The 13,893-nt window shown below is 39.4% G+C and overlaps 1 protein-coding gene across 1 annotated transcript in view; it reads right to left on the reverse strand.

Annotated features, from left to right (window-relative positions):
• The window catches only part of CACNA2D1 (calcium voltage-gated channel auxiliary subunit alpha2delta 1), a 683,749-nt gene that overhangs the window by 6,440 nt on the left and 663,416 nt on the right, over nucleotides 1–13,893 (reverse strand). The window contains exons 34-37 of the mRNA XM_073328631.2: nucleotides 12,342–12,397; nucleotides 12,081–12,210; nucleotides 10,218–10,330; nucleotides 4,162–4,244 (exon numbers count right to left, since the gene is read on the reverse strand). Of these exons, the coding sequence (XP_073184732.1) occupies nucleotides 4,162–4,244; nucleotides 10,218–10,330; nucleotides 12,081–12,210; nucleotides 12,342–12,397 (382 nt within the window). The remainder of the gene's footprint in view (nucleotides 1–4,161; nucleotides 4,245–10,217; nucleotides 10,331–12,080; nucleotides 12,211–12,341; nucleotides 12,398–13,893) is intronic.

Here is a 13,893-nt window from a genome sequence, read left to right on the forward strand (position 1 = left end):
GAGCCCCAGTCATGGACCAGGACCCCATTGTGTTAGGTACTATATAAACACACACACACACAAAAGTTCCCTGCTCCAATGAGCTTACAATCTTGGCCTTTTAACATATATAGAAGACATTTTGAAAGCTGCATGTTGTAAGGAAAGCTCCTTGATTCAGCAAAAGACAATTGAGTTTGAGGTCCATTTTTGGTCATACATAAACGTTGGGCTATTTTCTGCCATTAGATGGAGCCATAATCCCTACGTGTACTGTTTTCAGATTGTCTTGATCAATAATTCCTGTATTAAAATGGGTAGACTATATGCCTTTTTTTGGAAAAGAAGTTGTGTTACCTCACTCACCCTAGCTATCAAAAGATTTTTTTGGTGCAATATTAATGATCTTTCTTGTGATGCCTGATGTGTTGATCATTTCACTGGTAGTCCATTTCACAACTGAAACATTCAATTTAGTCCAATCCAACAACATGTTAAGCAGTCTCACAGCACCCACTGACTTCAGCGGGAGTCAAGGGAGCTCAGTATCTTATAGGAGGTCCTCCTGTAAGAAACAACTTGCATGTTGTTTTCCTTGTTTATTATTATTTTTATTTTTTAAAGCAACCAGGTACAAGTACATAAGGGATACAGGCACTTTTGCTGTGCGCTCCCGAAAAGAAGACAAAAAGAAAGCTATAATTCATTAACCAGATTGTCAGCTGGTGTAACTCAGTTTTGGTTTCAGTGACTTCAACAGAACTATATAGATTTATACCGGATGAGAGCCTGACTCAAAGTCACAGAATTATTAAGGGCTGAACTGAGGAACAAAAAGTTAACTTTGAATCTTGCCTAGTTTCCATCTACTGCTGCTGAGAATCCATCTGTTGAAGTTGTGTTGTGAGGTTTTGCTTCCATGGGTGTTTTGGAATGACTTGCCGGACACAGAATTGGGTCCTTAGCAATTTTATTTATGGGCAGATTCTGCTAACCTTATGTATGATTAGTACCTTACTTGATTTTAATACAGTTACTTATAGAGCAAAGCACTACTCAACATGAGTAAAGATGTCAGAATCTGGTCTTCACATTTTACATGGGGCTGATGTTGGAGAGGAATTTTAATTCTTCCTCCCAATCTTGAACTGCACCTATTCAACTTCCTATGTTTGCTAGTCATGAGACTGTTTAATACGTTATGTGAAGCTCAGAAAACAACAGCTATCAAACTGAGCGTGACTTTTTTTTATTGACATCCAAGTGATTTAGCTTTCTCCAGCACTAAAGGCAGTAAAGAAGATGAACTCTTACAACTGATTTGTTTTAATTTTTTTACCTAGTTATAAATATCACCCTATAACCATAACTATATGTACTTAACCTTTCAAAAATATCTAAAACATTGCTGAAAATATTTTAGAACATTTAGAAACAAATATAATTTATCTAATGTATTTTAACATTAAAACTTAATTCTCATCATAATATAATGATTCTATTTGTTCTTTTCATTGTTAGCTTTACAATAATAGTCATGATAGCATCTCCCTCTAGTGGTCTGCTGAGAAGTTATATCAATACTGCTATCTATATACTGACACTCTTCCATTGTACAAGGAACATGCTTTATGATGTTACTCAGATCATCGATTCTTTGGTATATTAGCAATGGTGGTAGCACAGAGTTTCCAAACTAATAAACATAACATGGAGACAAAGATTGAACTTTTTTTATGAACCCTGATGTATCCATACACTAGTGTTCTAGATTCATAGTGCTGAATCTTGTGTTCTGAAACACATATCAATATTTTTATTAGAAGCAAAAGTTCTCTTGTATCTTTATTAGCCAATGACACTGTGTTTTGCTGGATATTAGGTTAAAAAAGTCAACATGATTTTTTTGAATTCCTAATAACAAGCAATGAGTCTTATTATTTTGATCATCAACCTCTGTATGGACTTGGCGACACTGTGAACTTCTAATATTCTCCACAGCAATGATTTTGGCAAACCCTAAAGACAGCATTCAGTTATGCTGTGACTTGTATAGTTTTAGATTTGCAGGAACTGTAGTCTCTTCCAACTACTTTGGACCTCTGTTTATTTCTATGTAGAAAGTTTGTCCTGGATGTCTTCTTTTTCTTCTTCCTCATTTTCATCTTTACCAGGAGCATGGAAAGCAATAAACATTTGGAAGGTCTAGCATAGAAGGTAATGACAGCGATATGAATAGAAGCTCAAATATTGGAGCCCTACAAAGCTGGCAGGTTCCTAACTCTATGGGGGAGATCCCCACAGTTCTGTTAATTCTGATTTACAAGTCTCTGGGCAGGGCTTTTTTAATTTTCCCTTAAATTGCTACAGGAATTTGTTCCAGATTGCTGTTTTTGGGACCCATTTCATTCCATTTTCTTTTGTGGGCTTAGTTAGTAAAAAAGATTGTTACTCTTTTATGCAAAGAACAAAAACAAAACAAAACAAAAATTAGAGAAAGTAACTGACCATCCACACCATATGAAAAGTTGCAGAAAAATGAAGATAGGAGCGGACATCATGGCAGAGGCACGACTCGTTGTGCATATAGGCTGATCCTATTAATAACGGGCAAAGTAGCAAGTAGAGGAAAGGAAAGAAAACACAGAAAAAAAAGACATACAAGATGAGATTTCATGCAGTTTGCTGGCAGTTAGCAGAGTAAATGTGAAAGCATCCACTTAAGAGCAAGAGAATCATAGTGAGTATTGCAAATAAACTTAACCAAAATATTCCACTGTTACAGAGAATACATGACTTACACACCAATTAGCACATCAAGCTAGTGAGCAAGAGTTGTACTTTCACACATAATAACACCTGGATTGACATCTGTTGGAAAAGTTTGTACATTTAGGACTGTTTTTCAGTCCCCGTGGAAGCCAATTGTTTTGCATTTGCTGATCAAAAAGATTTTTTTTTAACATAATACTTTGTTTGTGAACACAAGTGGGTTTGAAAGAAAATGTATTCACTCCCAAGGCTTAGGCTTGTGTAAGCATCATTAACATCTGAGACATTACGTCTCCTTGGATTTAGCTATATCAAGACTCAGCACACTGTAACAGCAGGATCAAACAGTGGTACTGGCAATTGCTTTCACAAAACCATTTGTCTGGTCCTCTTGGTTGAAAGTAAGCCCTCTAGATATCTGGCTACTAAATAAGGGAAGGACAGGTTTAGGAATGGAGAAAGGTATTCAACATCAAACAATGAATACTTCCAAAAAAAGTAAAAATTTACCACTAAATTGCCTTCTGCAAATTCTGTAAACCCTCCACAGCTATTAACTCATTTGGTGTAAAAGCAGCTTCTAAAAAAATTAAATCTACAGTTTTGGGTCAAATGCTTCAAAATGCCAAGTACCCTCAATACCCACTGTCTTCACTGAAGGCTGGAGAGCTCTCTTCACCTTGCATGATTGGGCCCTGAGAGAAGACAGCATTATGGATAAGAAGGAGTGACCACTGAGATTTTCATTTTTAGATAATACACAGTTCAACAACCTATCAGTTAAGATTTGACATAACATTTTCAATTGCTTTTCTCTATTTCATACAGTATTTAAAAATGAAAGAGAAAAGGCTAACAAATTATCCCTCTATTTTTAATTCCCTGCAGAACGGATTTGTATTCCTAAGAGGCATGACATCCTGAAATAGAATGCTTTAAGGTCCAGATTTTTAAAGGCATTTAGGTGCCTAGCTGCCTTTAAAAATCTGCCCCAAATATCTTTTCAGTATTCAGAAATACCAATGAACAAAGCTTATAGACTAGAGAAATAACCAGGATAACCATCTGAGTGCTTCCCAGAGCCATGAGGGAATTATCTTTGGCACCATCATGCGCAGAGCACTAGGTTTCTTGACTTATTACTATTGCCAGGAATCATATGTGAAAGTGCAGTGTTTACAAGACAGGCAGATAAGAAAGCAGCTGTTAATTTTATGTTAATCATGGAACATTTGAAATAAAGAGACTATGGTTCAGAGCAAACAGTATGTTTAATGAGAGATAGGTTATGTCATAAGATTCAGGTACACTAAAACACAGGTTTTATTGTTGTTCTGAAACATCTCCTATAACTGCTTTTACCTGGAAAGACACTATCTGAGTCTTAACACCTGAAGAGTTCAACCTTACCCGGTCATCTTTATCAAAGCAGACATCAGGCCCCTTTCTGTATCTGGGTTGCTTCACCATTTCACAAGGATTTGGCCCTTCAGCTGATCTTCGGCTAAGGAATGTAACATTCTTTTCCCATGTACAACACATTAGCAGCAGCACCAGCGGTTTGGTTTTATTTTTACGATGACAAGCAGTGTAAGTGATGTCAAATACTTATGGCCTCCTCCGGGACACATACTTCGCCAGCTACGGCTTTGTGATGATGTTGCTTGCATCACATTAACCACCCATTGTTACTGTTCTCTATTAAAGAAAACGGCATTAATAGAAACCAAATGTGCTTTGTTTTGACTTTAGCAAGGCTTTTGATACTGCCTCCCATGATCTTCTCATAAACAAACTAGGGAAATGCAACCTAGATGGAGCTACTATAAGGTGGGTGCATAATTGGCTAGAAAACTGTTCCCTGAGAGTCGTTATCAGTGACTCACAGTCAAGCTAAAAGGGCACAGCGAGTGGGGTCCCACAGGGATCAGTTCTACGTCCAGTTCTGTTCAATAGCTTCATCAATCATTTAGATAATGGCATAGAGAGTACACTTTTAAAGTTTGTGGATGATACCAAGTTGGGAGAGGTTCAAGGAGGATTAGATTAAAATTCAAAATGAGCTGGACAAACTGGAGAAATGGTCTGAAGTAACTAGGATGAAATTCAATAAGGATAGATTCAATAGAATCTCCTTCCTTAGAAGTTTTTAAGGTCAGGCTTGACAAAGCCCTGACTGGGATGATTTAATTGGGGATTGGTCCTGCTTTGAGCAAGGGGTTGGACTAGATGACCTCCTGAGGTCCCTTCCAACCCTGATATTCTATGATTCTAAGGAAAAATGCAAAGTACTCCACTTAGGAAGGAGCAATCATTTGCATTCGAAATGGGAAATGACTGCCTAGGAAGGAGTACTGTGGAATGGGATCTGGGGGTCATAGTGGATCATAAGGTAAATATGAGTGAACAGTGTAACACTGTTGCAAAAGAAAGAAACATCTTTTGGGGATGTATTAGCAAGAGTGTTGTAAGCAAGACACAAGAAGGAATTATACACTCTACTCCATGCTGATTAGGCTTCAACTGGAGTATTGTGTCCAGCTCTGGCCATTACATTTCAGAAAAGATGTGGACAAACTGGAGAAAGTCCAGAGAAGAGCAACAAAAATGATTAAAGGTCTAGAAAACATGATCTGTGAGGGAAGATTGAAAAAATTGGGTTTGTTTAGTCTGGAAAAGAGAAGACTGTCAGAGGACATGATAACAGTTTTCCAGTATATAAAAGGTTGTTTTAAGGAGGAGGGAGAAAAATTATTCTCCTAAACCTCTGAAGATAGGACAAGAAGCAATGGGCTTAAATTGCAGCAAAAGAGGTTTAGGTTGGACATTAGAAAAAACTTCTTAACTGTTGGAGTGGTTAAGCACTAGAATAAATTGCCTCGGGAGGTTGTGGAATCTTCATCATTGGAGATTTTTAAGAGCAGGTTAGACAAACACCTGTCAGGGATGGTCTAGATAATACTTAGTCCTGACATGAGTGCACTGGACTGGATTAGATGACCTCTTGAGGTCTTTTCCAGTACTACGATTCTATGACTTATAGGATAACCTTCCAGTGCTCCTAACCAAGATAATAAAGATACACACGGCAAGACTGTATGGGAAAAACAGCCAATCTAAAACCAGAATGCTTTACTACAGCTATAGGAGGGCTTCTCCCATCACTATAGTTAATCCATCTCTCCAAAAGGTGGTAGCTAGATCAACAGAAGAATTCTTGTCTCCGCAGTGGCTTAGGTTGGCTTAACTATGTCTCTCAAAGGTGTGGATTTTCAGATCCCTGAGAGACATAGCTATGGCAATGTCAATTTTCAGTGTAGACCAGCCCACAGTAAGGGACAAAGATTTTCTTAGGGTTTCAGCTTTAGAGTGCAAGGGCAAACAGATGAAATGGCATACTCAGGGTCACTCGTCAGATCAATGGCAGAAACAGGAATAGGACCCAGGTCTCCTGAAACCTGGGTATGCCCCATCCACTGAGTCATTCTGCCTCAATTCTGGGACAATTCTATACCCTGATGCAAGCCCCCTGGACACACCATGGATGAACTGGATCTTGAGGTTAATATTTCACTTTTGCGACTGTAACACTTGTGCATTAAGTTTCTCATAACTTTCTACAGTCTCTATCTGAAATTTTCCATCTAATCTAGAGGTTTTTTTAAAACAACTAATGCTTTACAACATTTTAGGGCTTTTACAGATTTTGTCTGAGCTAACTTGCACTCAGGGTATTCCATTTACACAATTAAAGCAAATGTTACTGTCATCACATTCAAGTCAATCGCGCTGTCCCAATGCAAGGCACAATCCAGTTTACTATATTCAAGATGCAAAATGGCATGGGATTTGGTCCTAAGCCTAAAATGTTAAAAAATAAATAAATGAAAAGACAACATACGGTCAATTTCTTCCCTAATTTACATCTTAGCAGTATCCACCCATCCACTGATGCCATGGTGGTTTATATATGATGAGTTTTATGTCATGCGAGAAAGGAGAGTTAGAAACAGGGATGATAACTTAAAAGGCCATCAACATTAGCATATCCCTACCAGACAGCAGGAAGCGGAACCTAATAAACACCTAGATGAACAGCACTCAAAGGTCATCCTTCCCATCTGTGTGTTGTCATGCTACATCTGCACTTCACAATGGGCCCTGGTTATGAAAAAGAAAGCTTGACTTACTGCAGCTCAGGTGAAGAATACATATAGCAATTCATTTAGTGAAAAATTAGCCTAGCCAGCTGGTCAAGCTTTCATCTACTGCCCCGAGCCCTGTGAAGTAAAATGCCCCATGGGAAATTCTTATCTGTTTCTTATTAAACTTGCTTTATTTTGTGCAGCAGGCCCTGTACATAACCTGTAGACAGTACCCATAGTTAATCAAACTGACATGGAGCCAAGCCGGTCAGAGTAGCAGTCTACATTCACAGTGCCAGAGATGCTGCTTCCACTGATGTAACCTCCCTTTCACCTGAAGTGCAGACAGAATTCCTGTGTCGTAATTAATGTGATACTTAATGTATTGCTTTTGCCGAGGGATTTCCATCATCTCCACCATAAGCAGCTCTATCATCAGGTACAGGAGCAGCAGTGCTTTTCTAGGGATTTGCAAATCTCTCCTCATAGGTCTCCGTGCATGTCAGGAATATGTATTTCTGGCCACACTATTTTTCTACTGTCGGGGTTAATCGGTCAGATTCTGGCCCCCTGCCTCAACACCTTAACACCACTTCATAAGGGCATAAGGGCCAAAAAGAGTGTAAGGAGAATTACCCTGGCACAGTATATGCTGCCCTATGGTGCTCCTGTCGCTATGGCATATGGGATATGTTTACCAGAGATGGAGATGAGAAGGAGTAGCTAGAGTCCTGAGCAGCCCACAGACAGCAGGGGGAGAACTGCCCTCATTTAGAACAATGTGCTGGAGGGAACTTGTGCAAAGCGCTCTATATTAGAGCCCTGCGTGGGACAATTTTTTAAATCTCATTCCCATCCCATCCCGCAATACCCAGTCCCAGCTGCTACTGCATTGCTTCTTTCATTTTTATCCTGCTCCCACCTGGAAAAAGCTTTAGATCCTGAAAATCCCGCAAGATAGACAGATTCTCCCTTGCTACTAAAAAACCAAACCAAACCAACAAAAAGACAATTGGTTAATATAATATATATGTATAAACGGAATTCAGACACAACTTTTACTATTAAAAGAATAAAACAAATCTTACTTAAAAGATATAAAAATAATTTAACTCCTGTTATGAGAGACATCAAATTTCTTTTCTATCCTTTGCTCAAACTTAAGTATTAAAACCTTTACTTAAAAAAAAGAAAAGAAAAGAAAAAGTTGCTTTACATTGCTGAAATTCTATTCATGACATACCAATGAGAGATTTGGTGTTTTTCACAAATTACCGCAGTCTAGTATTTTTGCCCACCCTATCCTGCCACGAAGTACATTTTACCTGCTATTATGGAAGCTAGTCCTGCGGGAGTTGTGGGATCCCAGTCCCGTTGCAGGGCTCTGCTCTGTACTCTGCTTGTATTTCCTGCTCTGTGGCCTCCTGCAGTCTATGAAGAAGTCCCCTGGGTGGCAAACAGAGGTACTGCAGCCTCCATGGCCAGAACAGCTCCAGCCCCAGCAGAAAGACCTACTGGCAGCAGGTGCTCCTGCGCCCTGCAGTATGTCAGCCACACTAGACAGATGTTACATTTATTGTTGGGGCCTAGTCCTATTACCCCTGTCTTGGGCTGTGCCTTTTGGCTTGTGCATCTCAGCAGAGGCATTTCTCTTTACCCTGTCAGCTCTACTCAGAATGGCTGCAGACCCCAGAGCACCAATACACTTGAACAGGGGCTTTTCACTTTTTACTCTCTCGCTGTGGTGAGGGGAGGGAAACTAGCATGTGATTCATACTTAATAGTCTTCAGCCATGAGGGATAGCTCAGTGGTTTGAGCATTGGCCTGCTAAACCCAGGGTTGTGAGTTCAATCCTTGAGGAGGACCATTTAGGGCTCTGGGGCAAAAATTGGGGATTGGTCCTGGTTGGGCTAGATGACTTCCTGAGGTCCCTTCCAATCCTGATATTCTATGACCTCAGACAGCATGTAATTGTTAAGCTCTGGCCTCTCCCCTTCTATTTCTTCAGGTCAGTCACCAAGTTGTGTGACAAACTGAGGGGCTTGGGATGCATCTTCTGGTCCTCTGCAGAAGGGCCTGGTTCCTGCAAGTTCACCAATAGCAGGATACTATGACAACAGGCCATTATATACTTCAGTGATAGCTGCCCTGACCTACTGATAAGTCATTTCAGTGCACGGGCTTCAGGAGATTTTGCCTGGTAACATAGTCTGGGAACAGGTATTATGAGCAGCATATCAAATACATCTACATAAAAATTGATAAAAGAAAAGGAGTACTTGTGGCACCTTAGAGACTAACCAATTTATTTGAGCATGAGCTTTCGTGAGCTACAGCTCACTTCATCGGATGCATACCGTGGAAACTGCAGTAGACATTATATACACACAGAGACCATGAAACAATACCCCCTCCCACCCCACTGTCCTGCTGGTAATAGCTTATCTAAAGTGATCATCAAGTTGGGCCATTTCCAGCACAAATCCAGGTTTTCTCACCCCCTCCCCCCACAAACTCACTCTCCTGCTGGTAATAGCCCATCCAAAGTGACTACTCTCTTCACAATGTATATGATAATCAAGGTGGGTCATTTCCAGCACAAATCCAGGTTCTCTCACTCCCTCACCCCCCTCCAAAAAACCACACACACAAACTCACTCTCCTGCTGGTAATAGCTTATCAAAAGTGACCACTCTCCCTACAATGTGCATGATAATCAAGGTGGGCCATTTCCAGCACAAATCCAGGTTTTCTCACCCCCCCCCCCCCCCATACACACACAAACTCACTCTCCTGCTGGTAATAGCTTATCTAAACTGATCATTAAGTTGGGCCATTTCCAGCACAAATCCAGGTTTTCTCACCCTCCGCCCGCCCCCCCACACAACTCACTCTCCTGCTGGTAATAGCCCATCCAAAGTGACCACTCTCTTCACAATGTGTATGATAATCAAGGTGGGCCATTTCCTGCACAAATCCAGGTTCTTTCACCCCCCCACCCCCCTCCAAAAACCACACACACAAACTCACTCTCCTGCTGGTAATAGCTCATCCAAAGTGACCACTCTCCCTACAATGTGCATGGTAATCAAGGTGGGTCATTTCCAGCACAGATCCCACTTTGAAATGATTCCTATTTAGTCCATGCTATGTTTTGTTGTATACAAAATGTATTTGATAACCATCTGCTGACTCAGATACTACAGTGATGTGTGTCACAGAAATGTATATAAATAGGCCACATTTCTCCAAATCTTGTTCTAATATTTGGCCAACAAACATCAGTTTATACCACTAGAAGTTCTGACTTTAAAGGATACCCGGCTTTTCTGCTTGCATCAATGGCTTTGGGTCACAGGAGTGGCACATCTTTTGGCTGTCACTAATTATAAATACTAGATTGGTGTGTGAAACTTTTTCTGCATGATAAAGTCTGAAAAAGAAACACAACTCTGGTTAAACAAAGCAAACAGTATATCTTCTGGGGTTTTTCACGTTCACTAATGAGATCACAGGTAACACAACTTTATAGATTGAACTAGACTGGTATACAAGGGACAGCTGGTCTTTTTTAACAATAGCAAGGACCATTCAAGGGGAAATTTTGTAATCTTTATTGACAGGACTGTTGTTCTGCATTAGAGCAGATGCTGTGATTAAAAAATGGAAAAAGGGCACAGGGTGATGTTACACCACTAAGCACTTATAAATCCACAAAGAGCCTTTTCAGTTAGAAAATAATGTATTTGAATATATCACATCTCTAGTCGATACAGTGTATCTTGGACACTATAGTTAAGAGTATTTATGCACTTTCATGGCTTATTTTCAGGTGTTTATACTGTATATTTAGACAGCTAGATAGATGGATAGATAGATGTAAATAACCATCCAAGTGAGCTGAGAAATAATGTAAAACTCATAAACAAAGAGAATATTTTCTAATTGCTGAAGAAAAGCTTTTGTGTTGTTCTTAAAGTAGACAGCTATTTATTTGTAACTGGCTTCCTGACCCATTTTTGCGCACATCTAACAAAACCAGACAAAATCTATCCTTTGGTATAAGTGGACAAAACTTCATTGACTTCAGTGGAGTTTATGCCAATGGCTAAATTTGACCCAACAGCTCCTTCAGGTCATCTGTAACTTTACAAATGACTCATTCACAGTAGTTGGCCATTTTAGGGACCCAAACATCTCTTCTGATTAAATCAGTGAAAGATAATCTCTGAGGATGGCTCTGTTTCTGCCCATAGCAGCACCATTCTACCCTTTATGGAATTCCGTTTTTGACCCTGTGCTGTGATTGTGTCCAATTCCTTGTGTGTACTTTGCTGGACTGAAATCCCCTATGAAACATTTTCTAGGTGTTCTTCAAGGCTTGGCCGTTTATAACGGTTCTGTTGTCTCCAACACTTTCAGGAATGTGCTATAACACATCCTAAATGTCCTCTCTTTTACCCATTTGTAGCTTAATGTTTGTTTAAGGATTTTAAACTGAATTATCACAAATCTGTCTACACAGAGATCTTCAAATGGCTCCTAGTTTTTTAGAACATGTTAATTTTATGGTCATTTTTAAAGTCTTTCACTTTAGAAAATCTATCAATCTAATAACTTAGTATGGAAGAAACTTTCAAGTCTCACAAAACTATATTGAGATTGTAACATCTTTAATGAAAGCAGCAGCAGCACTATTGGACAACTCAAGGCAAAACATGAAGAAGCTGATCAACCCTTTAACATTATCTGCATTTAAATTGATAATGGGATGCACAAAAAACCCCTCAGTTCTGAATATCTGCGATAGAACTCAAGAATTTCAATTAATAAATTAGAAAAAAATACAGTGAAAAATATAGGAATAAAATATATTAAACACCAATTATCCTTTTAAAACATACATGGAGACAGTCCCATAAAACAGAACAACACAACTTGGAGTAAAATAATTCTGTGCTCTGTTATTACTGTTTCAGTATACACTAATACACACATATACATTCTGTCGTGTATGTACTACACTACACACATGTATATCTTTATCCTTCTTACATACATGTGATAAGGTTATGACACAGTATAGTTTATCCTTCATACAGTAATGTAATTACCTACTTCTAAGATAAATATTCACCAAAAAGGCTCCTCTTTACATTTTCTATTCAAAGTTGAAAATTTACCTGGAACAGTTTATACAGTCTACAATCCCACTGAAGGATTTATCGTCATTTTCAAAGAAATACTGAGTTTGCTCAGTAATGCAGCTCTGTTTGGACAGGGCAGCAGTGTAGTCGTCATCATCTGCTTCCGCTGAGAAGAAAGAAAAAACAGAAATATTTTCAACTCATATAGTGGAGTGAGCAGAATTCGGCTGGTACATGGGTTCTTATCTTCTAGTTCATTCAAAGTTCACCCTTTAACAAACCTGAGTAGTGACTTACCTGCCTCAAGGAAACGTGGAAAAGTCAGGCCCAAAAACAGCTGTTGCAAGATAGACCTGAGCACAGAAAAAATAATTTTGTTAATGAAATAGTTATTTCCCTCTCCTTTAAACATAGCTTTGCTAATATGGGAGCCCTGATTATTTACAGGAGACCCTAAATACCACTGGGATAAAAATAATTGTTAATAAAAACAGCAACAACATAACTTAATTGCACTTATACCAACTAATATGAATGTGTTTCTTTAATATCTTACATTTTGTCAGTCATCCTCTTCTTCCCCTTCAGCTACTGTCCCACATTATCTTTTTACTTGACAATCAATATTCAGTGCCCCTCTTACCCATAATTCAGCTAGCAGAGATGCTGAAGACCAGTTTAACTGTTATCCTTTAAGACTCCACAGAATGAGAAACAGGAATCCTGAGATTACTCTCATATTTAAACCAACTAGGATGCCTTAAGTGACAATAGCCACACGTAGCTCTAAGGGGCTTCTGGCACTTTCCACTGATTAAGCCTCACAACCCTCCTGTGAGGCAGATAAACGCTGGAGTATTCTAACCATTTCATACAAAAGACATCTCTGTGCCAGCAACTTGTATTTCTATCTCCACTTCTGAACTTCAGCCTATGCCTGTCATTTCTTCCTCGATGCTGTGAAAAAATTAAGCTTAACACAGATAACGTTAAGCTCTTATTTTTCTGTGTTCATGCCCACATCACTCCTATTTCAATTATTGCAACCTCCTTCTCTCTGGTTCATCTGTCATCCACAATGCCCAACCCCTCCTACTGGAACCATGACAATTAGATTCCTTCTCTCATCATTCCCTCTCTTTGAATCCCTCCCCCAGCTCCTTCTTCATTAACTTTAAACTTCTTGTCCTCACCTTGCAAGCCCTACTTCTGCCATCAGATCTGTCCTGGTCTATTATTGTGGGACCGTACTCCCCCATACGTTCTACTACTCATAAATGCCAGTCTTGATGAACCTTTAATCTACTTCCTCCACAGCCTCATATATTTTTTAGAAAATATATATGCCAATTATTTTCGTGGCTAGGGCTCTGCAATACTGCATCAAACACTGGGTTTGTTTACATAACATCAGGATTGGGATTGTTGCATGGGCTGTGTGCTCATCTGCAGGGATGAAGAGAAACCTCATGTTATTCAACAGTGACTCCGCTGGCTGACCAGGAAGGGAAGTCCCCATCAAGCCCTTTTTTTAGCTTGAAAGAAAGTGATAATAGAATTCACTGAGGATGAGAAAGAGAGAAAGCCTGAAAAAATGGGAAAGAGCCTCAACGTTCCCAGAGTGCAGAGGACAGAAGATATTTATTTAACTGATTCCTCATGCTCCCCACATAAGCTTTGAAAATTGTCACTCATTATCCTATTCCAAATTTTTGCCCGAAATGTAACAGTTATCCCTAACCCAGCTTCTTCTATTTCTCTGCATTTGCTTTTACTAGTTGCCTTGCTGAAATGCACTCTGATCGGCCCTTTCTATTCCACTTCCCTAATGGCCCCTCAGCCTGCTTGT

The sequence above is a fragment of the Lepidochelys kempii genome, chromosome 1 (assembly GCF_965140285.1).
Source record: "Lepidochelys kempii isolate rLepKem1 chromosome 1, rLepKem1.hap1, whole genome shotgun sequence".
Lineage (NCBI taxonomy): Eukaryota > Metazoa > Chordata > Testudines > Cheloniidae > Lepidochelys > Lepidochelys kempii.